Below are 26,318 nucleotides of genomic sequence, written 5' to 3' on the forward strand. Positions count from 1 at the left end.
TTCGTGTAGTTTACACCATGATGTCACTGATGTCATCAGTGACTGCTTTAGTTGCAATGAGATTCCAGATCATGCCACGGATGTTTGATTATTACTTAAAATCTAATCAAATGGCATTTTGCTATGGCTCAAAGTTAAAGAGATCATGCCACTTAGTTATTTGTGGTAAATGATTTATTTACAAGTCTACAGTTATAAACAAAGCATATGAGTTATGATCAGTGTGACTGTGTTCAGTGCTTTGTGGTGAGGCAGAGCCATCGTTGTGGTACTTCATAGGTACTCCTGTCCTCTGTGTCGTCGAAGGGAACGTGCCACGAGTCTGCTGAAGTCTGGACAATGGTGTCATAGCTGAGAATACTCTAACACACACACACACACACACACACACACACACACACACACACACACACACACACACACACACACAAAAAACACACACACAACACACACACACACACACACACACACACACACACACAGTTAATTGGTATGCTTCTTTCATTCATGCCCCATTATCAACTCTCTCCTTTCATACCCTTCCCTTTACCTCCTGCTCCTCCTCTTCCTCACCTGAAATCGGACTCTCCTGCCTGCTGCGACGTATCCATCTACTACCAGCTGGTGGCCTCTCTGCCATTTGAAGAAGAGCCGTCTGGTGGCTCCGTCTGGCAGGCAGGCCTTGTGGTCCCTCATCAGGTCCCTACTCACAAACCGACAGTGGTTCCCAGAATGCAAAGTGGCATACAGCAAGAAGGGGTCATCCTCCGAACTGACAGACACAGACCAAAAGGTGTGAGGTACACTCATTACAAATACATTCTAAAAAAAGAACAAAAAGGTTGTAAATAAACAGATGCATAGCCAAATAACAATGTGCTGAATGATACACATGAATTCATAATCCCTGTTCTGGTTTGTATTCTATTAAATCAGCCTCCCTCATGTTGCACGCAGCTCATTAAACATTCTCAGTAAATAGTCTGTGTTGCCTCTGCTGTGTAAATGAGTTTTCTATTGAGCATATTTCATGCTAGTCTTTTTTGCTATCAGGTGCTCACATGTTTTCAGTGAAGAAGCAATGAGCTTTCTGCTGGATGAGGTTCATGTTGTGTCTCTCCCAGGATCTGGAGGGCCGCAGCATGTGTTTCCTCCCCAACACCAGAACAGTCAGGCCCTGACTCTCCAGCTCTGACACCACCGCCAACAACTGAAACACACATTTACATACCTCAATACTTTTATTTATATTAATATTTAAAAAAGGAACATGAATATTTAAAGGGACATGTCCTGAAAAATTCACTTTTTCAGTGCACATGTGCATGTACATTTCAATATCTGGAGAGCCTACCAACCCACAAACAATGACTTAAGTCAACCCAGTCAATTTTTGTGGGCAGCTGGAATATACCGCCCTCCAACTACCTTTGCAAAGGTGTGCCATATTTTTCTCGCAAGCCAATCAGAGCAGACTGGGCTTTTCGGGATGGGGGAGCCAGGCGATGGAACAAAAGCATTTCATGGTGCGTTCCATTTGAACTGGAAAGTTGGAAATTTCACCTGGAACACCTCCTGAAGTCGGTTTTTGAAATCGGAGAGTTGGGAGAACCTCAGTCGTACACGCAGTTCTGTAACTGTTCACGGTTAGTTGTTTCTGAATAAATCTACTTCTTGCCACAGCAAAAACTACCACTCTTAAACAGAACAGAACTTAAACAGATACGCACTATACTATGAAATCTGGGGAATCGACTGCTAAACTGTTTAGAGTGGCTGTAGTGAGTATGTGGGCCCTGGAGAAGCCTTTAGATGTTGTAATTTTATATTATCTGACCCTAAAAGGTTGATATACAGTATATATACAATTCTTAGCCATGCTTGTGGCATGGCTCTATAAAAGGCAATGTTGATCGGTTAGTCAGTCTACCATTCTGGTCCAGATGTTCATGTCCCATTCAGAAAAAAGAAATCACTAACTTTGGTGATCCTCTGACTTTTTATCTAGCACAATCATCAGGTTAAAACGTTTAATTTGTTTATGATTGGTTTATAAAATACCTGCAAAACTAATGACATTCCCATCAGCCTCAGCTGTACTTTGTATTTAGGGCTAATTAGCAAATGTTAGCATGTTAACATGCTAAACGAACATGGTACATATTGGCATATTTTACTGTGTATTGATAACTACCTGCTAAACATCAACATAGTATGCTGAAATTAGCATTTAGCTCCAGGACAGCTATTGACACTGCTTTCAGTGTCGACAGCGCAGCTGTATACTCTTATATTGCGGGCTACAAATTCAGCAGGTATTTTCATATTTCATATATAGCTGTGTCGCTGCCAATTTCATTCGTACAGGCATTTGAATAAACATTTCTGTCAGTGGTCCGTATGTAAATTTATATGACTTTTGTGTTCATTTTAATAATGTATTGAGCTTTCCCATGAACTGGATGACTAGATAGGGAATAGGTTTGACTGTTTGTACTTGGCTTTGTCTTTCAGCCAGATAACATCTGAGAAAGATGTGACATATTTTAATGCACAGACAGAAGTACAGATAGTTAACACATACACACATCCTGACAGACAGACATGTAGGTAGACAGACAAGTAGTACTAGGTGTTGTTAAAAATCAGGTATTACCAAGTTACAAAGGCACCTCCTACACACATCTACTAACACACACTGCAGGGTTAGTCATAGTGCAACCGGCAGAAAAGCCCCTGGGTTGGACAGACATATACGTTACGTAGGGAGAAACCACTAAAATCTCAAGCAGCAGTAGACTGTAAAACTGTGTGTGAGCATGCCATGTGCAGAGAGGGTCCTGAATAAGTGCCGTTAGACTGGTAGAAAATATTATAATATATAAGCTTTACCCTTTTCACCTCTTTGTTGTGCATGTGCATTCGTGTTTTCTCACCGTCTCTGACTGCCTGCTTTTGTCCTTGTTGGTATTTGCTACATTCAGTCCATCTACAACCACATCAAAAGCTGGCTTCCTCTTCACAAATGCCTTGAACCTCTCCAACTCCTGAACAGACACATAGATAGATAGAGAGAGTGATATGGTGAGAAAACATTGGTCAGTTGAGGAGTAGAGAAGAAATTGATAAAAAAAAATAGAAAAGTTATACCTGAACATTGTACTGTATTGTACAAAAACACTTGAGTTTACACTAAAAACTATGGTTTTTTTTTTTTTTTTTTATGAAAGAGGCTCAGAGTTATTAGAAGCAACTTATGAAAATGCAAAAAAAGGCTGAGAACAGACAAATCCAGTGAAGAATAAGTGATGCACGAGTTGCAGTGTACCTGAAGTTTTCACTATCTGTACTAACAATCTAAACTAACCAGCTAAACTAAGCATGTTAACATGCTAACATGTAGTAATTAGCACTTAACACAAAGTACAGTTTTGCACAGATATGGTCAGCATTTAAAGTATTGGCCAAATTAAAGGTTTTAATCCATGGTGCCGCTAGAGGAAACGTCAAGGGATCACTAAAGGTATTACAGTTCATCCTCTAGGGTCCACAAATGTCTGTCCATACTGTTGGTCCAATCCATCCAGCAGATGTGGAGATGTTTTAGTGAAAATGTAATACATTTGTCTTGCTGGTGGCCAAGGGGAGAAGTCAAGGGTGTGATGGAGAAGTTGTTGGTTAAATGAGCCCATGCTTAAGACCTCCTACTCCTACTCCCTAGGTGTAGTTGCTTAAATGAGTTTGCAATCACGGATTATTTAAAAGCCCTAATGCTGACCTTTTGAACAAAGAAAATCACTAAAGTCCAGTCTATAACAATACATTTGGGTATAGTGGCAGACTTGCTCATTTTCAGTAAATGTACAGTTTGGCTGGCTGATTAACTGGATGTCTGACGTATTATGTACAGTACTGAAAACGTACAGAAAAATGTCCACAGATCTCTCAAACAACAACGGCAGGGGCTTGTTCCTTATTGTGGTGTGTGGAGCGTATCTGAACCCCACCTGTGAGTTGACTGGCCTGATGCTTGGCTGGTTTTCTCACTGACTGATCACAGGCCTGCCAGTAATAAATCTACCTGGCTTTTCCTTCTTGGCAATGAGATGGCAGAGGGCCAGCTGGCAGCTCAACTGACAACAGAGTACTCTGTTTTATGTAAAAGTTTAATTGTTTATAAAATGTACACACTGAGGACCTGGGACATTTTTCTCTCTGTTGGACAAAACTTATTTTAGTTTAGACTCACTAATATGACATCATGTAAAGTGGGCTACTGTCAGTGCACTCTTAGCTGTATTGTTTGTATTACTTGTTGTAATTGTTTGTTAGTATTTGGTCACACTTTATATACTTACTCCCTCCAAAGGGGCTAACGTATAGTATGTAAGTAAAAAGTCTGATGTGGAAAGATCTGTAGGTATTCAACCTCTATCTTAAACTTAATTTTAGTATAGCAGCACCTGAAAGTGCAGCTAATAATCAAGTTACAATTTGTTCAATATTTTTGTGTCATCTGTGTAATATGAACGCAGAAGTTAGGCTTTATCTTTGTTACAGCTTTGTACCATAACAGGAAAGTAGTGCTGTAGCTTAGAATAGGCCTTCAGCACGGGAACATTGTTAGAACTTTCACTTTTAGATAGCAGCAGTATGGAAATAGGTTGCAGTGAATTCCCCTGGACTTGAAACTTGACTGCGTGCATGCCATCACGGACGCACATCAAATTGTGACTGTAAAAATTTAAAAAAGGTTGTAAAATTCCTCCTCTGATGGAACTGTGCTCTAGATAAAACGCCTGTTGATGCTCCAGTATCTATTTTGATTGCTTTCACTCACACACAGTATCAGACAATTCATTCTACAACAATGTGCAGTGGAGGCGGGCATTGGTTGAGAAGGGGCAGATGTGTGTTTTGGGTGGGAGGCAAAAGGAATTAAAGAAAAAAACTGACGAGAGAGAGTGCTTGGTTATGATAGAGGAAGGGTGCAGAAATAAAAAAATTTTAATAAAAAAAAATTGGCCAAATGGCAAAAACAAGAACACAAGAATAAGAGCAGGAGAAGGAGGAAGAGAGAGACGGAGAGAAAGTCCGGTATAATTATCCAGGGACTTTCCAGAGACGCACGCGCCCCCCCCGCCGCCCACCACGCACCACCACACACACACCACACACACACACACACACACACACACACACACACACACACACACACACACACACACACACACACACACACACACACACACAACACACACACACACACACACACACACACACACACACACACACACACACACACACACACACAAATCAAGATAGTAGCAGAACCAGTTAACAATATAGAGGTTAATATTTTATGTAAGAATTTTAAAGTTATTTATTATTTTTAGTATTGAAGTACAACATTTGCATTTTAGTGAACTGAAATTGGTTACAATAAAAAAGCAGAAGACTATATTGTGTATTGTATGTTAAAACGTTAAAAATAGACAAAACTTTTGTTCTTGTTTTGGTATCTAAGGCTTGCAACACATGAAGCCCCTGTTGGTAGAAACACACATTGTATGCTGGCAGGTTATTTAGCTCCAACAGTGTGGACACAAAAGCACAAAGGCAATTGTACAGAGGTACAATGTAATGCAATATAGCAGAACAGTTAATCAAAAATGCAACCTTTGGGGAACTTCAAATGTTCTATTTTTGTTTCAGAAATAGGGGTGACCAAAACTATTCGAAATGTCCTTTAATATAACGCAATGCAATAAATCACCACTGGAAACTGTACAATTTTGTTGAAACTGTGTGTCAGAGAGGAGTTAAGCATAACAGATTTCACAAAGGTGGTAAATAATGTCTGTTCTGTTATTTTTCATTTAATTGCACAGGGGGTTTTACTTTTCTTGGCACTCGTAGTGTCAAAATGGATGACTGGATCTCAGTGTCTCACCATCTATCTATCTATATATCTATCTGTACTTAAATTATATCATGCTTTCCTGCTCGCTGTGACGACCTTGTAATCAGCACAGACAGACAAACACAGCTCCTCTTCCTCTTTGCATTGATGCAAATCTGTTTCTGTCCCTCCCTGCATCTGTTGCTTCACTGTAGTCTGAAGCACCCTGTTTGCCCTTAAAATGAATTGCCTTAAGTTTGGAATTAATACCGTCGAGCATGTCGAGCATGTCGAGCATGCCGAGCATGTCGAGCATGTCTGTCTGTCTGTCTGTCTGTCTGGGTCTCCTTGGCGGGAGGTAGTTGTGGTCCAGATTCACATGGTGCTCCACATGCTGGAAATCCCCTCAATTTAACTAACTGTTGCACGAACAAACTCCCCCTGACTACCGAAAAACACAAAGGAAAACATGCAAACATTCTCTCTGTTCATAAATTAAATTTTACATATTATTAACTACATGTTACGAATGCTGCCAAGTTTCTTTTTTGAACTATTTTAAGTCAATAACCTCGTTTTTAAGTTTATGGTCATTATAAAAAAAAAAAAAAAACTGAACATTCCAATCCGATGAAAAGCTTGTGCCCTGGCTCTCTCTCCACACAGATGTGTGTTGCCCTTTTTGAAAGTTATCAAGATCCTAATCGTCTGTGGGCTGAGGCTGTCTATTAAACAGGTGGTGTGACTCCTATCGTTTTGGATAATCAACTAAAATGACTGATACTCTCATTGATAAATTATCACCACATTTGTTTCCGAAGAGAGGTGGTCCCTGCCACCTCAAATCATGCAATTTCCCAATTTCATGTAAAACATTGCCAACCTATTGCACAAAGCAGCAGAACAGTTTACCTTAATGACATAGTGACATTTGGGAAATGTGCTTATGCGTTTTCTTGTAGAGATGAGACGTATCGGTCTGTCAAATATGAAGCGAATAGCATAAAGACTAAAAACAAGGGGAAACAGCTAGCCTCTAAAGCTAACTAATTATCACGCTATATCTTGTTTGTTTAATCCATACAATACATGTTAAAATGAAAATTTGTGGTTTGTTTCATTCATATAATACAGACTATTACCATCTAATACAGCATAGTAATGTTGCTTAGCCAACCAAAAAGTTAATTTCGTTTAGCTAACATACATTTTTAAACTGTATCAAATGCTATTCCAGCTTAATAATGTAGCTAAGGTACATCATTGTAGCTAGACTACATTATTAAACTGTTTAGATGCCAATACAGTAAAAAGTGCAAACAACAGCGGTACTCAGCAAGTATCCGGAGTATCGTCCTCTGTGTCTGGGGCTAATTACTAAATATTAAAGTCATAACGGTCCAGAGAAATGAGTCTTTAAACCAGATGGAGAGACAGCAGCCTCACTATGCATGACGCTACACCTAACTTCCTTTAAAACTCCTTACCAAAGCTGTTTTCCTCTCATTTATCTAGATAGTGAAAATGTTTGCTAGAGTTCACTAAGCTGTTTCAACTAACCTTACCAGCCTATTGCTGCATGTGTACCGATGACGCCACCTAGCAGAAGTTAAAGAGAAGGAGATGGAAAGCTAATGTACAGACAGATGAGCCTCAAAATAGATATCAGATTTTTGGTTTAGAAGGACAATTTCTTACACATTTTTTGAACAACATGGAATTTTGAATTTAGGGTGAATTACTTACTATTTCAAACTGAACATATCTTAAAAGTTCTCAAACTGCCGAAGCTAAAAGTTCACAGACTTTTAACACCAACCGCAATTAGCATAATGTATTATTAATTATGTACCGTTTTAATCCAAAGGTTAATAAGAATGTAGATCATATTTAATGGACAAACTGCGAGCGCAAATCAATTAATGCAACGTAGTATATAATAATATAATCTGTTAATACCAATTTATATTTCACAGCTGCAGACATTGAAATTAAATTAAAAATAAACCTGCATACTATGTCTTCAAGTCATGGTAGAAATGTATTTAAGCTATTTAAATGCTCTTTATGACCTTAGATTTAAATCATTAGAGACTTATTCAGAGTTCTTAAGGACTAAGGACCCATGGAAACCGTGTGTGTGTGTGTGTGTGTGTGTGTGTGTGTGTGTGTGTACCTCCGGTGTAGTCTTGTTAAAAACATCTCGTCCCTGAATGATGTCAGCCATCACTCTGTCTTTTAGCTGTTGGTACTCCTCAGCAGTCAGCTGGATGGACTCCAACTCAGACCCACAACACCTACACAAACCCCTAAACACACACACACACACACACACACACACACACACACACACACACACACACACACACACACACACACACACACACACACACACACACACACACACACACACACACACACACACACACACACACACACACACACACACACACACACACACACACATTCATGAATGACACATACAGAACAAACTATTCTGCCCAAATAAGCTGTTTTAAAGATTCATGTTGAGGTAGGAAGTGGTGTAATTACTTTGGGGTGGCGCTGGTCCAACTTCCTGTCCATGTCTGTCCTGTGAGACTGAAGAGGAGGAGAGGGATGGAGAATCGAGGAATGAGAGCGAGGAGTTATGGGTTAAGGTGGATAATAATAGATGAGATCGTGTTAAGTTCCCACCAACAAAAGAAAATAAATTCAGGAATGAATGTTGGTTTGCAAGGGAGGAAAGAAAAGGGAAAATCACCTAAAATGTACTCATAAGCCATATTTTAAAGCAGCACTTTTTAAACTCCTGACTGATCAAATAATAGCTTGTCAGTCAATCTGTTATGTTTTTATATTATACAATGATATCATATTTAAAGCCAGAGTTTGAAGAACGGATGCTGCTTAATTTTGAAAATTGTATTATATGCATCCAGCCTCATTTTCCCACCTAACCCTCAGTGTCTTTGTCACTCTCCCGTACCTCTCAAACCAGGTCTTAATGCTGCCGGCAAGGCTGTGTTGGGGGTAGATCTGGTTGTTCCTCATGTAGAGCAGAATCCCCTGCAGCCTCTCCTGGTGCTCAGACTGAGACATGCCCTCTGCCTCCATCTCATTTGTCTTCCCCACTCCCTTAAACATAGTGTCCCAGGTCTCCTGGTGCGGGCTCAGTCCCTTTTCAATTAATTCATCATAAAGAGCCCAGGCAGTGGTCGTGTCACCATGTAACATCGCTGCTGTGATAATGTCGCCATAGTTGCGTGGTGATGGGGTAAAGACCTGTTAGGATAGCCGTAAAACTAGGTGAGGATAGAGTAGGGATGTCACGTCCTCCAGCGCCAATATGAGTTTAAAGTGATTTTTAAGTAACAACAATCAAAACACTGTTCACCTTCTTAACCTCATGCAGGATGCTGACAGCCTCCCTCCACCTCGCCGTCCGGCTGAAGGACTTGATAAAGAGGCTGGACGCTCCTGTGTCCAGAGAATGGAAACTTCCCCGCATAATGTCATAGACATCGAACACCTCAGAGTCGTGGCCGCTGCTCACACACAGTGTCAGGTACCGTAGTAACAGCTCATAAGACAGGGTTCCTGTTTCCATTGCAACAAAAGTCAGTAGGGACCTGTGGTAGAATGATGCAGTACATGTTTGTAACATACACATACTTAACAACATGCATATTCTTTTGGATTTATTGTTTATTTATTTTTTAAGATTACTGTATTGGCTTTTTTGCCTTTAATTTATAGGACAGCTGTAGACAGGAAAGAGGGGAGAGAGAGGGGGGAATTGAACCCGGGCCACTGCAGTAAGGACTGAGGACTGTCTAGGTTTATGTATGCACCATCTGCTAAAGCAAATTCCTTGTAAGTATTAATTACCTGGCAATAATTCCTTTCTGATTCAGATTAAATCATTGAGCATTATGGCACACCTGCCTTGCTTATATTTTCCTCTTTATGGTTATTTGCAATGACATTAAAACAATAGTTCTTGAGATGTAATCCAACATGCTAAAGTATAGTAAATTATTTAATTAAAATAAAAAGTTATGTAAAAAATCCTATTTACTGTTAGGAAAAATGGACCTCAACAAAAACCCAGACACACAAACACACTCATTTGCTCTTACTTGGCGATATCCAGATCTCCCCCGGAGGTGAACAGCGCACACATCATCTGGATGTCAAAGCGTTGCGGATTTCCCAGAGACTCCTTCAGCTTTCTCCACTCTGCAGCAGCGAGCGGCCGGTCGGGTGGATGCACCTTTGCTGTGAAACATTTATGCTTCGGTGAATGAAACTGAAACAATTTTTACCAAACACTTTCATAGATTAATTTAGACTTTATAAGGCAGAAGGAAAACATCATTAAAAATACTTAGTCATCTGAGTGTCTATTGAGCAACAAGAAAAAACATGGAATTATGTGTGTGTAAGTATTTGAACTGGCTTCTTCCTGCACACAATTTGATTTCTGTATTTTTCACCAAAAAAGTCTGACTATAAGAGAGAAACGGGGCTTTGCTGCATGTAAAAAGACACCCTCCTACTAAGTCACACATAGTTCCAGTCGGTCGTACCTGCTCCTCTAGTTGTCCTCCCTTCAGGCTCCCCTACATGCTGCTTCCTCTTCAGCAACTCTGCCGTCCTCTTTGCTGTCCCAGCAGCAAACACAGATTTGGGGAAGGAAGGCCTCTGCCAAAGAGTTGAGCTCTTACCTTTTCTATTTACAGCACCATCCCATAATTCCTCTTCCCTACATCTGATAGTGCTATTTTTTACTCCCCCCTGTCCATTAGTCCGTCCACTGTTGCTTTTGTCTGTCTCTCTGCCACCTGGGTTGGGCTTAGTGTCTCTGGTGCACAGAAAGCATGCTGAGATAGGCTGTGATGACTTGCACAGAGAAGGATTGAGTGTGAAGAAAGCTACACTTCGCTGGTGAAAGAAAGGCTTTAACGGTTTTAGGCATATTCTGACCTTTAATATCAAGGTGGAGCCCATGTTGGCCTCTGGGTTTGTGAGAACGTAATGTGGATTATCTATTACTAAGCTTCACATTCACTTGAGTTATACACCAGCTATAACCCTTAATTTGGCATACACAAACTGTAGAAACACGTATTTCCCAAACCAACTGACCTAAGATCATCACATGCTGTTAGTTACATGAATCAATAACCTGGAGATGAGACTAGCCAGCTAACCTTGCTGTTTTCCAAATGCCATTAGTTACTTAAAGATAACTATCACTCTCTCGTTTGCTCTAGGTATGATTATAACTATTTAAAAGCGACTCACACTTCCACTCGATATCCAAATTAAATACCTAGCTTCTTTCTTTCTCCCTAACTTCATGGACAAACACAACTGTAGGCATGACTCGAGTCGCACCTTGACGTCATCAACGCTCGACAGCTCCGTTTGTAAACTGCGTCAAGTTTGTAAAGATAACCAGAGAAAGACAGGAATAAGCTATTTGGTTTTTAATCACTTAAAACCATAGACTGCATGTAAAGATTCTTTAAATACAGTCTATGCTTGAAACACAACAAATAAAATATATTTGAAGAATATTTTGGAAAAATATGAATTCACATTAATTTCCTTCTTGTGCCTCCTCTCTTAGAAATGTTGGTTTTAAATATACTAGGAGACCATAATTCATTATTGCAGTGACGACTTTGCAATGAATATGTTTATTTGAATTGATAGAAACTGTTATTACCTAATACATGTACTTCGCTGCGTGGGGTTAGCGTTTTCCCAAATGTAGTCTCGCATTGCCAGACCTACATGTATTTTAATTACGCTTTTATTTTGAATTCTGTAATTCAAATCGGAAGTCACGTTCTTGTTTATACAGCAACTTGACGTTGTCCCATTTTTGAGTAGCTTGGCTACTTTTGTACACTAGTCTACTTTACACTGTTTTTGACTTTTGGGATAGAAATGTTAAACTGACGAACGATACGATTCACTTCGCAGCAGGTATGGCTAAAGAACAACAGCCTCCATGGTCGGATATTTTGAAAAGGAGGTTGGCAAACACCAAAAAAGGTGAGACAAAATGTAAACTAACGTTACATACTGGCTACCGTTCGCTACTTTGGATTGATAGCTAGCTAAGTCAACATTAACATTCTACTGATCTGTGTCCCTGTTGCTGTACAGATGAGAAAAGCGACGAGGAAAAGAAAGCAGAAGAAACTGAGCTGTTCACCAAATATTACACAGAGTGGAAGGGAGGAGGCGACAAAGACCAGTCCTACAAGAACATCCCACGATTTTACTACAGGGTATTATTGAAATACACAACATAAACCCAATGAAAAGTGTTGTCATTTATGCCATGTTGATTGTGTTACGGTACAAGACAGATGACTAAACTCTAAGTCATCACATTCATGAAGATGTAACCTTACATCGAAACGTTAGTCACGGTTATGCACCTTAAGAAATAAATGTACTTTTCTATTTGAAGAAAACAATTACATTTCTGCCCCCAAATAAAACTACAACTACAATATTAGTTTGGACAAGTTACTGTATGGCAGGACACCCTCAATTATATTATTAATATATGAAACTGAACAAAACAAATCAGTGAACTGCAGTTTTTCTGCAAGGTCTGATAATGGCCTGTTCAACAACTCAGCTGTTTGACAGAGGATTTTAACAGTGGTGATAATGCTCTTACATTACAGTGGGATACAACAGTAATATTGAAACACGGTTGATGGTGGTAGTGCTGATGAAGATTATGATGTCGATCGTGTTATTACTGATGTGTAGTTGCCAGCTAAGTGCAAGGTGCCACCTTACAGGCTCGCTGTTTAATGAAGGAGATGTGCAGAAATGAAAATAGGGTGGTGGTTGGTAATGATGATGATTTTGTTGTTCTGCAGCTACCAGCAGAGGATGAAGTATTACTTCAGAAATTGAGAGAGGAATCCAGAGCTGTCTTCCTCCAGAGGAAGAGCAGAGAACTGCTGGATAATGAGGAACTACAGGTAAAACACGCACACACATAATGACTTACTTAGGCATGAATAACACCACTGTAGGATACTTATTTTGTGTCCATTTATGTTTTTTTACTTGTCTTTCTGTAGAATCTGTGGTTTCTGCTTGATAAGCACCAAGTGCCTCCAGTGAGTGGGGAGGAGGCCATGATTAGCTATGAAGCCTACCTACAGGTGGGAGAAAAGGCCGGGCCCAAGTGCAAGTAAGTAACAGGAAATAGCGGTTTACTGGCAACAGCCATGTTTCAGTAAAACCCCCTGGCCAATCTTGTTTTATGTGGTTTTTATGCTATAAAAAAACGATGTTAATAGCAGATGTGAAAGGGGAAAACCTGGCTTTCGGATCAAATAGGCTAAGGTAATAAAAAGTAACAATGTCTCTCCTCTTCTCTTCTCTCTTTCCTTCAGTAAATTCTTCACAGCCAGAGTGTACTCCAAGCTGCTCCACAGCGACCCTTACGGCAGGATCTCCATCATGCAGTTCTTTAACTACGTCATGAGGAAAGGTCCGGACCTTCATTTTCTTGCCTTTTGTATATGTTCAGCAGTGAGCAAAAAGATAAACAGATAAACAAGTAAACTGTATCTTGAGAAGGTAGAACAACCATCAAAACGGCATCTTTACTGTCAACTGATACAATTTTCTGAACTTGGGTTACATTAAGATCTTTCCCTTGATATTTGGTTTGGTTAGTAATCTCCCAACTCCTGTTTACTCAACTGCATTTATCTGAACTGGTGAAAATTCTTGTCACTGAGTGTTTATATTCCCTCTGTGCATCTAGTATGGCTGCATCAGACCAGGATAGGTCTGAGTCTGTATGATGTAGCAGGACAAGGTCACCTCAGAGAGTCTGTAAGTATTTCCATCACTAACCACACATAAAAAAAAAAAGTAACATCAAAGTAATGTGCAGCCAGTAGAAGAATAGTGGTTTGCATTAGTACTGAAATAAAAAAAAGCAATTCTGTATAGGATCTTGAGAACTACATCCTGGAGCTGATCCCCACTCTGCCTCAATTGGATGGACTGGAGAAGTCCTTCTACTCTTTCTACGTCTGCACCGCTGTTCGCAAGTTCTTTTTTTTTCTCGACCCCCTCCGAACAGGTGAGCCTCACATGGTGAAAATGTATCTCTACAGGAAAATGTTGAATAATCGATGTCAAAGGGTAGTATTAACTATTTTAAATGGTCAATACAGACAGAGGTAATAGGTGAAGACACATGTCCAGAGAGAGGTTATATCTGTGGCTATAATGTAGGGCTGTGCAAAAAAATCGATTCACATTCGAATCGCAATTAAAGCTCTACCGATCTTTTTAATTTTTTTTAATTTTTTTTATTGTATGTCTACTGCAATCACATGGGAAAATTGTGCACCCCTACTATAATGTGTTTATAAAAAGAACACTTTGGGTTTACAGAGTCAACAGCTTTTTCTTTACTGAGGGTGTTGGGTTTCTGTTTTTTTTGTTTTTCAGGAAAGATTAAAATCCAGGATATATTGGCCTGCAGTTTTCTGGACGACTTGTTGGAGGTAGAATTTTTGTATCACTCACACTTCATCACTCACTTCTTAACCTTTTATAACTCCATTGCTTCCCCCCCCCCACAACCCCTGCTGTGTTAATTCATATTTTGCAATCGATTGGGTAGGTATATGTAATAAAATGTTATAAGTCACAAGTAGGTTTCTACTCTAACAGCAAACCAGGTTTTTTTAAAGGGACAAATATCGGAATTGACTGTAATGTTAATACAGTCCCTGAAAGATGTGCCATTTTCTAGCTGTGTTGTATGGATTAATGCAGTTTTTCTATATTATTATGAAATGGTCCAACATTACAAGGCAAATTCATTATTAAGCGATACTCCCACAAGTAAAGACCAGCTGATGCCATTTCTTGTTATGCTCTCTCACATTCTTATTCCTCTTCCTCTGTGCCCTTAGTTAAGAGACGAGGAGCTTTCTAAAGAGAGTCAGGAGTCCAACTGGTTTTCAGCCCCCTCGGCTCTCCGAGTCTACGGTGAGAAAACGTCTGTGTGTGAATGTCAACTTTCCAATCTCGCATCAAGTGTTCATGATTTTTAAATGATCCTCTGGAATAACTTATTATTTTATCTCTGCCAGCTAAATTAAAAGACTTTGGTGGGTGAAGTGTGAATCTGGGATTCAGGGTCAATAGAAATAAAGTACCTGTGGGGTGTCTATGTAAGAAACCAGATCAGTAAAGAGCACAGACTGCACTCTGTCAGTGGCTGAGCTTGTGGTTCTGTTATTACTGGATTTTTATTTTTTTTTTACAAATCTTTTTTGTCTCTACAGGCCAGTACCTCAACCTGGATAAGGACCACAACGGCATGTTGAGCAAAGAGGAGCTTTCGCGCTACGGCACAGCTACTCTCACCTCAGTGTTCTTGGACAGGGTGTTTCAGGAGTGTCTCACCTACGATGGAGAAATGGTACAATCAATACAGTACGCATATAGATGGGTGACAAATTAAAAGGACAGCTTCAATGATCCTTGTCATTCATTCTACAAGTTTCTGGAGCTCTATTGGAATCTAGTGGCGTAACCTCCCAATGATGGTCAACTGGGTTGAGATCTGGTGTCTGTGAAGCTCAAAGCAAACGATTTACATCATTTACATACTCATCAACCTTTCAGTGACCCCTCATGACCTGCAGTTATGTTAATTCTCTGATTTATTCAGAGTTTTCTTTTAATTTCTCACCTGTCTCTATGTTATGTTCAACTAAACTCATAATGTTGACCTGGAGCTGCTCAGTGAGTGATCACAGTGTGTCCTCTCTGGGCCGCTGACACACATTTGATGGCACTGACTTTTTAATGTTGAGAATGATATGGCATTGGTCTAAATCTCTTCTCTGTTAGATGTTAGTTTTACAGACTTCTGTGCGCTGGTTCTAAATAGGATATTAACAGTAAGAATTATTGTGTTCCTGTTCTTCTATCTTAGGACTATAAGACCTATCTGGACTTTGTATTGGCGTTGGAAAACAGGAAGGAGCCAGCAGCGTTACAGTATATTTTTAAACTTTTGGACATGGAGAATCAAGGATACCTCAACGTCTTCTCCCTCAACTATTTCTTCAGGGTAAATTCTCATTGTAGCTCCTGACTATAACCCCCACGTTAAGGCTAGGACCTAGCTTGTATTTGTTTCTACGAGGATCGGAAATACAAGATCTCACACACACAAACACACACACACACACACACACACACACATTCACACTCACTGTATTGTGTCCATGTTTCATGATACCGCTGTGTGCTTTGTTCTTCAGGCCATTCAGGAGCAGATGAAACTCCACGGTCAGGAGCCTGTCACCTTCCAGGATGTAAAGGTATATTGTACACACACACACACACACACACACACACACACACACACACACACACACACACACACACACACACACACACACACACACACACACAGAGTTCAGCCAAGTTTCTGAAACACGCCAATCCTTTTGCACAACCTTGCTCGGCAGTGTGGTGCTTTAAAGGTCCAGTGTTTAACCTTTTTCATGAATATTTACCCCCACCATCAATTCCAAGTATTCGTATTGGCTTGACATTTTACATTTGCATTTGCATGAACTGGGGTAGACGCTCCATATTCATGCGCCATCTTGAAATACGTTAGCCAGTAAGGGACATACAGGACATACTGCTCCGCCTTTCGCGTTTTCGCTGTCGCATGATAAACTCACAGGTGCTGCTAATGAGTATCGTAGCTTCCCGGCCCCGGCAAGTTTGAAGAAGGAAACACGGACGACCACACGTATTCAAAATCCAAATTTCAGGAACAGGAGTCTTCTTCTTCACCCAGAAAAAGAAAAAGGATATTGAAAGAGCAAGAGTCCGGCTTTTTGAGGCGTGAAGGCTACCGTAGCTGTAATACGTACTTTGAACTGCGTGGCGCGAGAGAGTTGATTGCGATATATGATCTCAACGCTAGATGGGAGAAATTCCCACACATTGGACCTTTAAAGATGACGAATGTTACTTTCAATCATAGTCTTCCAATGTCTTTTTGACATAGCTAATGATAATGATTTACAGTACATTTATTTTGGTTGCCAAGGTTCAGCCATGTTGTACAGATTGTTGACCCTCTGTTATGCCAAATAGAGACATTCTTTGTTTTGGGGTAAAAAAGAAAAGAGATGAACATTTGGATCACTGCCTCTCCTCAGGATGAGATCTTTGACATGGTGAAGCCTAAAGACCCCTATAAGATCACTCTCCAGGACTTGGTGAACAGTTGCCAGGGTGACACCGTCACCAGCATCCTGATTGACCTCAACGGCTTCTGGACCTACGAGAACAGAGAAGTGCTGGTCGCCAACGACAACGACGGAAGCAGCACAGCTGATCTCGACGACAGCTGAAGATGATTTGGGGTTAAGGTGTAGTAGAGAGAAGAGACACTCCTGTTACCAAAAGGTCACAGTTTCACTCCCAACCTGAAAGCACCGAAATGAACAGAACTTTTCCTGCTGACTCTCTGGTTCAGTTTGAGCTAAATGTCTACATTGTGAAAGCCTTGAGGAAATGAATAGAGAGATGGATAGAGGAAAGCCAGACATAGTGCTTTGTGTTCCTGCCTGTTGTTTTCCTGTAAAGACCACGTTTTTGTCATTGACCCCTTTCTATGAAATAAATGTTTCCCTTTTCTTTTGTATAATGGAAGTACCTCATTATTTACCCCCGCTCAAATCGAACATGCATGAGAAAAAAAGTCCATTTACGTACGTTAAACCGTTTTATAACAAGTTTGCCGTATCAACTTAAAAGGTGACGATATAGCAACGCTTTGTTCACAGCGTGTTTTTACTGCCGTGTCTTACTTTGTTTTAATGCCACACATGATAAAGCTACCATTAAAGGGGCTGTACTCAAAATACTGCATAAAACTGTGGGCTGGGATTTAGGGGGTGCGTGATATATCGACTCAATATCGTTATCGCGATATCACGTGGCGCAATATTATATCGAAAGTGTCGCAATAAGTATGCAATATTTTATTTTGGGGAGCGCTGCGTCCCGTCCATTGGCTGTGTGGCTTAGTTGTTTGATTTAGAGTCTGCTTGAAACGCTATAATGATCATTTCATTGGCCAGTTACCGTGCCACTTACACACGTTAGTACACGTCTGCACACGGGTCCACTACGTGACAAACCCTATGTAGCAGTGGTGTAGTCTAATGTATTGTAGTGGGTATACTGTACTGTATATTGGCCAGAATCTGCCTTTTGGGGGGGGGGGAGAGAGAAAGGGCATAGCATAGTTGGGGGTCTGAGTGTCCTCCCCCAGGGAAGTTTTGAGCAACGACTTCATTTCCTGTATTCGGATACACTTTTATGCACCAATTTACGGTGGAAATACTTTATTTAGCCTATGGGAAGACGAAAAACACAGATGACAATTCAAAATATATCAAGACAACAAAACGGAACGAATCAAAGAAGCGAAAGAACAGTTGTGTCCTGTTCTCTTTATTTATTTTATACTGTACAAACAGGAAAACATGTCCTGTTCTGTAGACATGGTCTTTATTTATTCATACTCAGATTATGACACACACAGAGGGAGTGTGACTTCTCTGCTCAGGACACCATTACTCCACTATACGTTTACATAACAAATATTTGTTTACTACTATATTAATGTTTTGAATGTCGAGTACAGTGCCTTTAATGAAACTTTCTAGGAAGTAAAACAGGTGGTTAATTCCTTTATAATAATGGGATAACTGTGAAAGAAGTCATTTATTATATAATGCATAATAATGAAAAAACAAAAGTCGACCTTTTGAATGTTTAAAAAGGTTTTATTAACACAAAGAAAATATAAATATGTATACATATTCATTAAAGGTTTGTTAAAATAACATTTGCATATATTGTCCCTTTACAAATAAAAAAGCGTAAATAAGATCCTTTATTGACTAGTAAAAGACCACCAAGTGTTATTAACATACTTATAGTCGGATTTGTTGGGATTTCACTTTCATTACATCTTTAAAGCCCATTTAAAAAATCTCTTCTTGAACGAGATAATTTTTCAAAGAGGTGTTCGTCATTTCTCTGCATCTGCACCGCTCCTGTCTAAACACGGCTGATCTGAGATTTGAGGCCTGTCACCACACAACCATGTCAGTGGATACAAATAATCACTAAGAAGCTTATGATAGCTCAGTCTGTGCAGAACGCCTGCTGCGCAGCTAAACACTCATATCCAACGCTTCCACAAGGACACTTGAAGAATGAACCCTCAACACACATATGGAGACAGTAGCACTGTATGTGTGCAACTTTTCATGCCTTTAGTCACCAATACATTTGTGCACTAGCAGATTTTCAAAGATTTAAATTATTATTTAATCCAAATTGGCTAACAATTTGCACTTTGGGCATTTCCTACAGAAAACAATTCGCACTACAAGTTGTTTCTGTTAGTCAACCAATTTAAGAAAGAAAGCAGATCATTTTCTTTGCGGTTAGTAGTGAAGTCAATTTGAACAACCAACTGCTGCTTCTTGCCAGGCTCTAAATCTCATTTGCATAAATCAACATGCACAACAGCATCCGAGCGGTGCTGTGACGTAGCAAACTTCATCTTAAAAGACACTGTCGTGCACAGGAGGTTTTTCAAGTCTATCAATACGCTATGCACAATGACCTGTAGTACTATGGCTGATAGAGGACAGCTGATAGCTGAGAGCTCATTCACTTGCACTAGAGAAGACTGTGATACACTACAGACCCAAGTACTATACCAAGATCAAGCACAGATATTTGGATATTGTGTTGAAATCAATACTATGTCTCAATAAGATTAACACCCAGCATTTATTTTACTTTCAACTGATTTCAATTCAAAAGGAAGTTGAGCCCAGTCCCATTCTGGTCAACCAATAGTTAAATGAGTCTCTCTCAGTCTTGCATATTATTTTAAACTATACACACATTTACATTCACATATAAGGCAAACGCAGTCACTTCCACAGCCCTTTAAGTTTGTCCCTGCACTGTATACTAAGATCTCTTTTTATAAAATAAAAGCATAGAAAAATAAGAGTATCGTTAATCTATGCAGCTTAGTTAATTTAAGGTTTTGCCAACGGATCGAAATGTGTGACTGTTAGTTGTTTGTCTGCGAGTATCAGTTTTCAGGAAGGGAGGGAAGAAGGGACTCTGTTGGTGTCTGCAGTGTGGAGAGGAGGTTCAGGTTTGAGCTCAAAGCTAATGTTTACAAAGGAGGCTCCAGACGCTTCTGGCTGCTCCACAGTAGCAGGATGAGGATCATCACGAGGATCATCCTGCTCACCTCTTCTTTGCTCCGCAAACCTTCGCTCTGCCGTCTCAGCCAGATGGTTATCCTCCTCTTCCTCCTCCTCCTGCAGGAGAACACCAGTGTGGGTTGCATTTAATACTAACAATAATTATTTGACAGTTGAGGTTTGTGTTCTTGCTCCTGCGTCTCTGTGTACAGTAAACAGCTGTAGGTGTGACTTCACTTATATTTACATATGATATTGGCAGATGAAACTCAAGTGTCCTACCTCTTTTTTTATACGGTAGTATTCATCGATAGCATACTGGTATTTAGGAGTAGTGATGCCGAACAGAGAGGCCAGTCTCTCTCCCATGTAGTCACACACTACAGGAAACACACACACACACACAAAATAAGCACAGCTTTTTTTGTGATTATCACTTTTCAAGTATGACACAAGCTGTAAAATACGTTTTCTTACATTCCTGTTAAGCATCTCCTTTGTACAGTTTGCTAATATTCCAGTATTTCTGCAGAGAATTTAGAACATTTCCTGACTTCGTCTGTCTAGGAAAACACCTCTGAAAACTTGTGATATTTCAGAACCTAGTAAGATGTGATTGGTCCTTGCTAGCATGAATGCCAACTGAGACAGTAGATGACTTTACCTGAGATAGTGGAGGTGCCCATTCTCCACATGTGGAACCAGAAATATGGACCCCAGGTCAGTTTGGACTAAAACACATATGAAGAAAACATGAAAATTAGAACACACATCTGTTGGTCAAACACACAAAAAAATTGACCTAAGATTACATCTCAAGCATAATTTAAAAGCATATTTTATACTTGTCTACATAAAGCAGCAGTGCCGTTTGTGATAAGAAACATCGCTTTTTGCTGCAACTTGTTTTGAGATTAATTGCCCGACTGCAATGGATTCGCAGGTGACCAGCCAATTAGATTGTCTTGCCACACAGGCCTTAGAGAAGGGTTGCTCTAATGCAAACACCACCCACAGGATATATGCCTTACAACTGAGGCTGTTTTAGTCTCTGTAAATGCCTGATGGTTTCAGTCAAGTGACTGTAAGACGTTTTGATCTCAGCCTACCGGATCTACAGTGATGACATCTCTCTTGACAGGCTCCTCCACTTCCTCCTCTTCATCGGTGCTGTACTCCTCCATGGTCTCTCCACTGGCAAAGAAGATGGTCCTGCGGGGAACCTTCACCCTCCCTTGCGTCCCCTCAGAGTCACCCATTTCCACCGTCTCAAAGTCTGTCGCCGCTACTGTCTTCTGTCAAAACAGTAAAAACATTAGGGGTGCACAATTCAGAAAATGCCACGATTCGATTTGATATTGATTTTCAGGCTCAAGATTCAATTCAAAATCGATTTTCGATTCAAAAACAATTCTCGATTAAGCATGTGATTGCAGTAGACATACAATAAAAAAACAAATTTGAATCGATTTTGAATCGGTAGAGCTTGAATCACGATTCGAATGTGAATCGATTTTTTTGCACACCCCTAATAAAAACATGTATATGATGTCATGCCATTATTATTAGTAATGTACAGTATATTAATATTAGCTTTTGTTTGATTTGTAAATGCTTAGCTAAGTGTCAATAAGCAAGGCACACGCGCGCTAAACGGATATTCTCATAGAGCAGGGGTCACCAACCTTTTCTAAACTGAGAGCTACTTCATGGGTATTGAGTCATACAAAGGGCTACCAGTTTGATACTCTTCTGAAATAAATGTGCTCAGTTTACCTTTAGTTATATATGATTATTAATGATTAATGATAGTTATATATGATTATTAATGATGCTCATCTATGTGAAGACACTGATCATGTTAATGATTTCTCACAATAATTATCAACAATGACTTAACAAGGTGGGAAACAGATAATATCAATATTAAATTTTCATTTTTAGAACAGGCCTGAGGGCTACTCATGTGGTGCCCGCGGGCACCAGGTACACTCTCACACATGTGCACTCTCACACCTTCAGGGCATATTCGGCAGAATGAACTCATAAACAACAAATCAATACCTAACATAAACGTTACATGTATTATACTTTTTACCTCATTGTGTAATGTAGCTAGCTACAGTAAATTAAGTAAAGTAAATCGTCCCAAATGTTATGACAGACACCGGTCAACGTTACCAATGAAAAGCACTGGTTCCTAAGTTAACGTTAACGCTACCTAGCTTACTTTAGCTAACGTTACTTTGTGTTTGTTGACGGTTAACGTTAGCTTCTAAGCTAAGGAAGTCATTCTTAAAAGTCTATTTTATCATTCACAAACACGAAAAGTGGCGAAAGTAGTACCGCACGGACTAACCTTATCATTTTCCATGGTTTTTCCCAGTGAAACATTGACATTAGTTAAATACAACGACAAATCTGCCATCACAGTCACTTCTTCCACCTCACCACGATCTGGTTGTCTGGTTACTGCTAGCACCACTTCCTTTCTGATTTCTTCAGAATAAAAGCTTTTTGTGCAAAAACCGGTTTGTTTGACAGCAAAATTTAGCCCAACTGTACATTCTTGTATTTGGTGGTAACTGTTCTGAACAATATTGAATTCCCTTCCCACTTTTCAATAGAGACATAGAGTTTACATACTCTCCTTAAGGAAATGTATTTTAATGATTGTATCGTCAATAAACCAAGAAACAAGAAATAAACATTAAACCTATTGTTGATCAATATTTACACATATAAGTAAGCACAATCAAAAACAAATAAACAATTGTGCAATTCCGAATACAGGACGTTTACCTGTAATTGAGTGTTTTTACAATGTGGAATTGCATATTGTACATACGTAAAGAATGCTGATTATACATATTTTTCACTGTAGTATACATTAGACAGATCTGTTGTAAAATATGATTCACCATTTATCTTTTTTAACAGCAGGCATTTTGACTTAATCACAGTTAGAAAAGTAGACTAAAGGTGTTAATAACATTAATGATGGCTTTGTTCTAATTATGTGTTTGCGTAAGATATGACAGTGAGACAGTGAGTCAGCATGTTTAATACAAGCACCCTGAAACTGAAGTAACTAAATGGAATTTAGCCATCATTAATTTGACTATTTACACATGTGCTTTTCTTTTTCAAAATATCTCCTGTGAAAAAAAAAACTCTTGTGCTGACACTTGATTCTTCTTACAAAAATGTTTTTAGTCTGTGTGTGGTTTTATATGTTTATAATCAGAGTTCAAAAAGGACCTAGAGTCAATTCAGCAAATCCGGAGGAATGAAGCTGCTGGCAAGCATAAAAATACAGAGGAGAGAAATGATATACTCTTGACCGCTAGATGTCACTATTCCGCCATAGGTAAACTCATTTTTTTCTTACTGCGATAAAACGAGGCGGGTATGGCTGCAGCCTGGAGCGTCCCATGTCAAGCCGTCCCGTCTCATGCCGGCCGTCTCATGCCGAGGTGTGTCCATTGAGCCAGTTCGTGACCACATTTGTTGCAATCAATTGAAAAACGTTTAAACTGTTAAAGTAACCATTTTAGCCATACATATAGTTTGCTGATTTCTGGATGTTATTGTTGTGTCCCTGATGTTAATGTACATTTGATGAAACCTGCATGTTGGTTGAGATTTGTTAGCGAATATTATAACGTTACCTAGAGCAATTTATGGTTGCAGACTCTGATGATTTCTTTCTGTGATTTTCCTTAAGGTACACATCAGTGTCTTTCAAAAAAAAATAAAGTAGTAAAGTAGTAAAGTATTTTAAAGTAGCCTATTTTAGTCCAGACGCCAGCTTTTATTTTGAAAAGTAAAAGCTCGGGTACGGCACCAGGCGGGACGGCACGAGACGGGACGGCATGACATGGGACGCTCCAGGCTGCAGCCATACAGTCTTGAATCTGGCAGGGGAAATAATACCGCCAGATGGGGAAATAATACCGCCAGATGGGGGCAGTGCAGAACAATTTTATGGAGCCAGAAATTCTGAATCAATGTTCCTGAGAAAAGTGGGAGAGAATGAGATAATTGAACTTGTAAATAAATTGAAAAACAAAAAATCCACAGACTGGAATGGGATAGACATGACAATAGTAAAAGAAGTCATTTCAGACATCGTAGTGCCTCTGGCGTCCATTTGTAACCTATCATTCCAATTGGGCTGTTTCCCTGACAAAATGAAAACAGCAAAAGTAATTCCACTGTTCAAGGCCGGAGATAAAAAATGATATACAAATTATAGACCGGTTTCACTCTTTTCTCAATTTTCAAAAATACTTGAAAAACTCTTTGTTGCAAGACTGGACTGCTTTGTGGAAAAACATAATCTATTAATTGATTGTCGATATGGATTTAGAGAAAGAAGATCAACATCGATGGCTTTGATGGAACTTATGGAAAATCTTACAGGTGCAGTTGATGATAAGAAGTTTGCAGTGGGAGTGTTCATAGACCTCAGGAAAGCATTTGATACCATAGACCATGATATTATGTTTGAAAAAATGGAAAGGTTTGGAATCAGAGGTGTAGGTCTGGAATGGCTGAAGAGTTAGGCCTACATCAAAAATAGGAGACAGTATGTACAAGTGGGAAATGCCTTGTCCAAATTAGTTAACATCACGTGTGGCGTGCCACAGGGTTCGATAATTGGAAAATAAATAAATATATATATTTTTTTAAATTAAAAATAATTGGACCAAAATTATTTTTTATGTATATAAATGATATTTGTAACGTGTCCAATATATTGAAATATGTCATTTTTGCAGATGATACTAAAATTTTCTGTACAGACGACTGTTTACAAAAGCTAATGGACAAAGTGATAGTAGAACTAGGTAAATTGAAACTGTGGTTTGATGTAAACAAGTTAAGAAAAAAACAAAGTTTATGATTTTTGGAAATCGCAAAACACATTTAACAACTCATGTAAGCTTATGGATAGAAACAGAAGAGTTAGAGAGAGTTTATGAACACACCTTTCTAGGGGTAATATTTGACCATAAAATTAGTTGGAAATCACAAGTAAACCATGTAAGATCCAAAATTTCCAGAAGCATTGGGGTGTTGAGTAAAGTCAGACACTTCCTAAATTATAGATCTATGAACACTCTCTACAGCACGCTGATACTACCATATTTAACGTACTGTGTTGAGATTTGGGGCAATGCCTGTAAAACCACTCTGCAGACAGTGTGCACAGTTCAGAAAAGAGCTATACGAATTGTGAATAATGTCGGCTTCAATTATCATACTAATTATTTATTTCTTAAGTCAAACACACTGAAATTCATGGACCTGGTGAACCTAAATACTACGTTAGTTCTGTATAAAGCCCGAAATAATCTACTTCCTCCCAACATTCAAACCATGTTTAGAGAAATAGAAGGGGATTACGCCCTCAGAGGCGACCTTAATTGGAAACAACCTACCTGTAACACAGTAATGAAAAGCAGGTGCATTTCTGTCTGTGGCGTGAAGTTATGGAACGCATTGCCAAGGGAATTAAAACACATTGGGAATGTTTTTAAATTTAAAAAAGACATGATACTAGATAAGTATAGAAATTGAGTAATATTATTGTGTGCGAAGGTGGATAATCATGTGCGAAGGTGGATAACCACACGTGATGATAAACATCATTACCATTATGGTTGTCATAGTTATGATATTATTTACCTTTAAGGTGGCAATTGTAATATATATAAGCACTGACCCTTAATGGGTAGGCTATATGTAGGTGTGTATGTATGTATGTATGTATTTAGGTAGGTAGATGTACGGCATGTTTTAATTTGTTTTTAAAAATGTGACAAGGGGGGGCCTTATATAAGCTGAAGCTTCTGACCCTACCCTTTGGTTATGACCAATATAATTCATTCATTCATTCATTCATTCATTCATTCATAGGTAGTTAGCTAAAAAGTAATGACTAAACAGTTCAAAAAATCTAACTGCTAAAACTAATAGATAAACGAGCCACGGATTTTGAGTTAAGGGCCCGTGTTCATTTTCCAGAGATGGCAAAAGTACTCACTTCCCGT

General features: G+C 39.3%; 3 protein-coding genes across 4 annotated transcripts; 1 reads left to right on the top strand and 2 right to left on the bottom strand.

The window, feature by feature from the left end:
• Positions 1-156: 156 nt before the first annotated feature.
• LOC120549239 (protein only RNase P catalytic subunit) lies at positions 157-11,332 on the bottom strand. The gene is made up of 10 exons (XM_039785970.1): positions 10,495-11,332; positions 10,045-10,183; positions 9,300-9,534; positions 8,892-9,187; positions 8,456-8,503; positions 8,079-8,211; positions 2,937-3,047; positions 1,062-1,210; positions 574-772; positions 157-362 (listed from the first exon to the last, which is right to left on the bottom strand). The coding sequence occupies exons 1-10, from the start codon at positions 10,913-10,915 to the stop codon at positions 234-236; spliced, it is 1,860 nt and encodes a 619-aa protein (XP_039641904.1). The 5' UTR covers positions 10,916-11,332; the 3' UTR covers positions 157-233.
• A 430-nt stretch (positions 11,333-11,762) lies between these two features.
• On the top strand, positions 11,763-17,660 carry ppp2r3c (protein phosphatase 2, regulatory subunit B'', gamma). The gene is made up of 13 exons (XM_039787091.1): positions 11,763-11,971; positions 12,086-12,210; positions 12,820-12,924; positions 13,027-13,139; positions 13,345-13,442; positions 13,722-13,792; positions 13,913-14,045; positions 14,420-14,475; positions 14,890-14,965; positions 15,265-15,401; positions 15,921-16,058; positions 16,252-16,311; positions 17,170-17,660. The coding sequence occupies exons 1-13, from the start codon at positions 11,905-11,907 to the stop codon at positions 17,362-17,364; spliced, it is 1,374 nt and encodes a 457-aa protein (XP_039643025.1). The 5' UTR covers positions 11,763-11,904; the 3' UTR covers positions 17,365-17,660.
• A 2,149-nt stretch (positions 17,661-19,809) lies between these two features.
• On the bottom strand, positions 19,810-22,743 carry fam177a1 (family with sequence similarity 177 member A1). Of its 2 annotated transcripts, none has more exons than XM_039786944.1 (5): positions 22,619-22,743; positions 21,369-21,551; positions 20,924-20,990; positions 20,542-20,639; positions 19,810-20,376 (listed from the first exon to the last, which is right to left on the bottom strand). In XM_039786944.1, the coding sequence occupies exons 1-5, from the start codon at positions 22,685-22,687 to the stop codon at positions 20,149-20,151; spliced, it is 645 nt and encodes a 214-aa protein (XP_039642878.1). In that variant the 5' UTR covers positions 22,688-22,743; the 3' UTR covers positions 19,810-20,148. The 2 variants fall into 2 exon arrangements, with proteins under 2 accessions (XP_039642878.1, XP_039642877.1); XM_039786943.1 differs by having other exon boundaries at positions 21,369-21,554.
• Between the last annotated feature and the right edge of the window lie 3,575 nt (positions 22,744-26,318).

The sequence above is a fragment of the Perca fluviatilis genome, chromosome 20 (assembly GCF_010015445.1).
Source record: "Perca fluviatilis chromosome 20, GENO_Pfluv_1.0, whole genome shotgun sequence".
Lineage (NCBI taxonomy): Eukaryota > Metazoa > Chordata > Actinopteri > Perciformes > Percidae > Perca > Perca fluviatilis.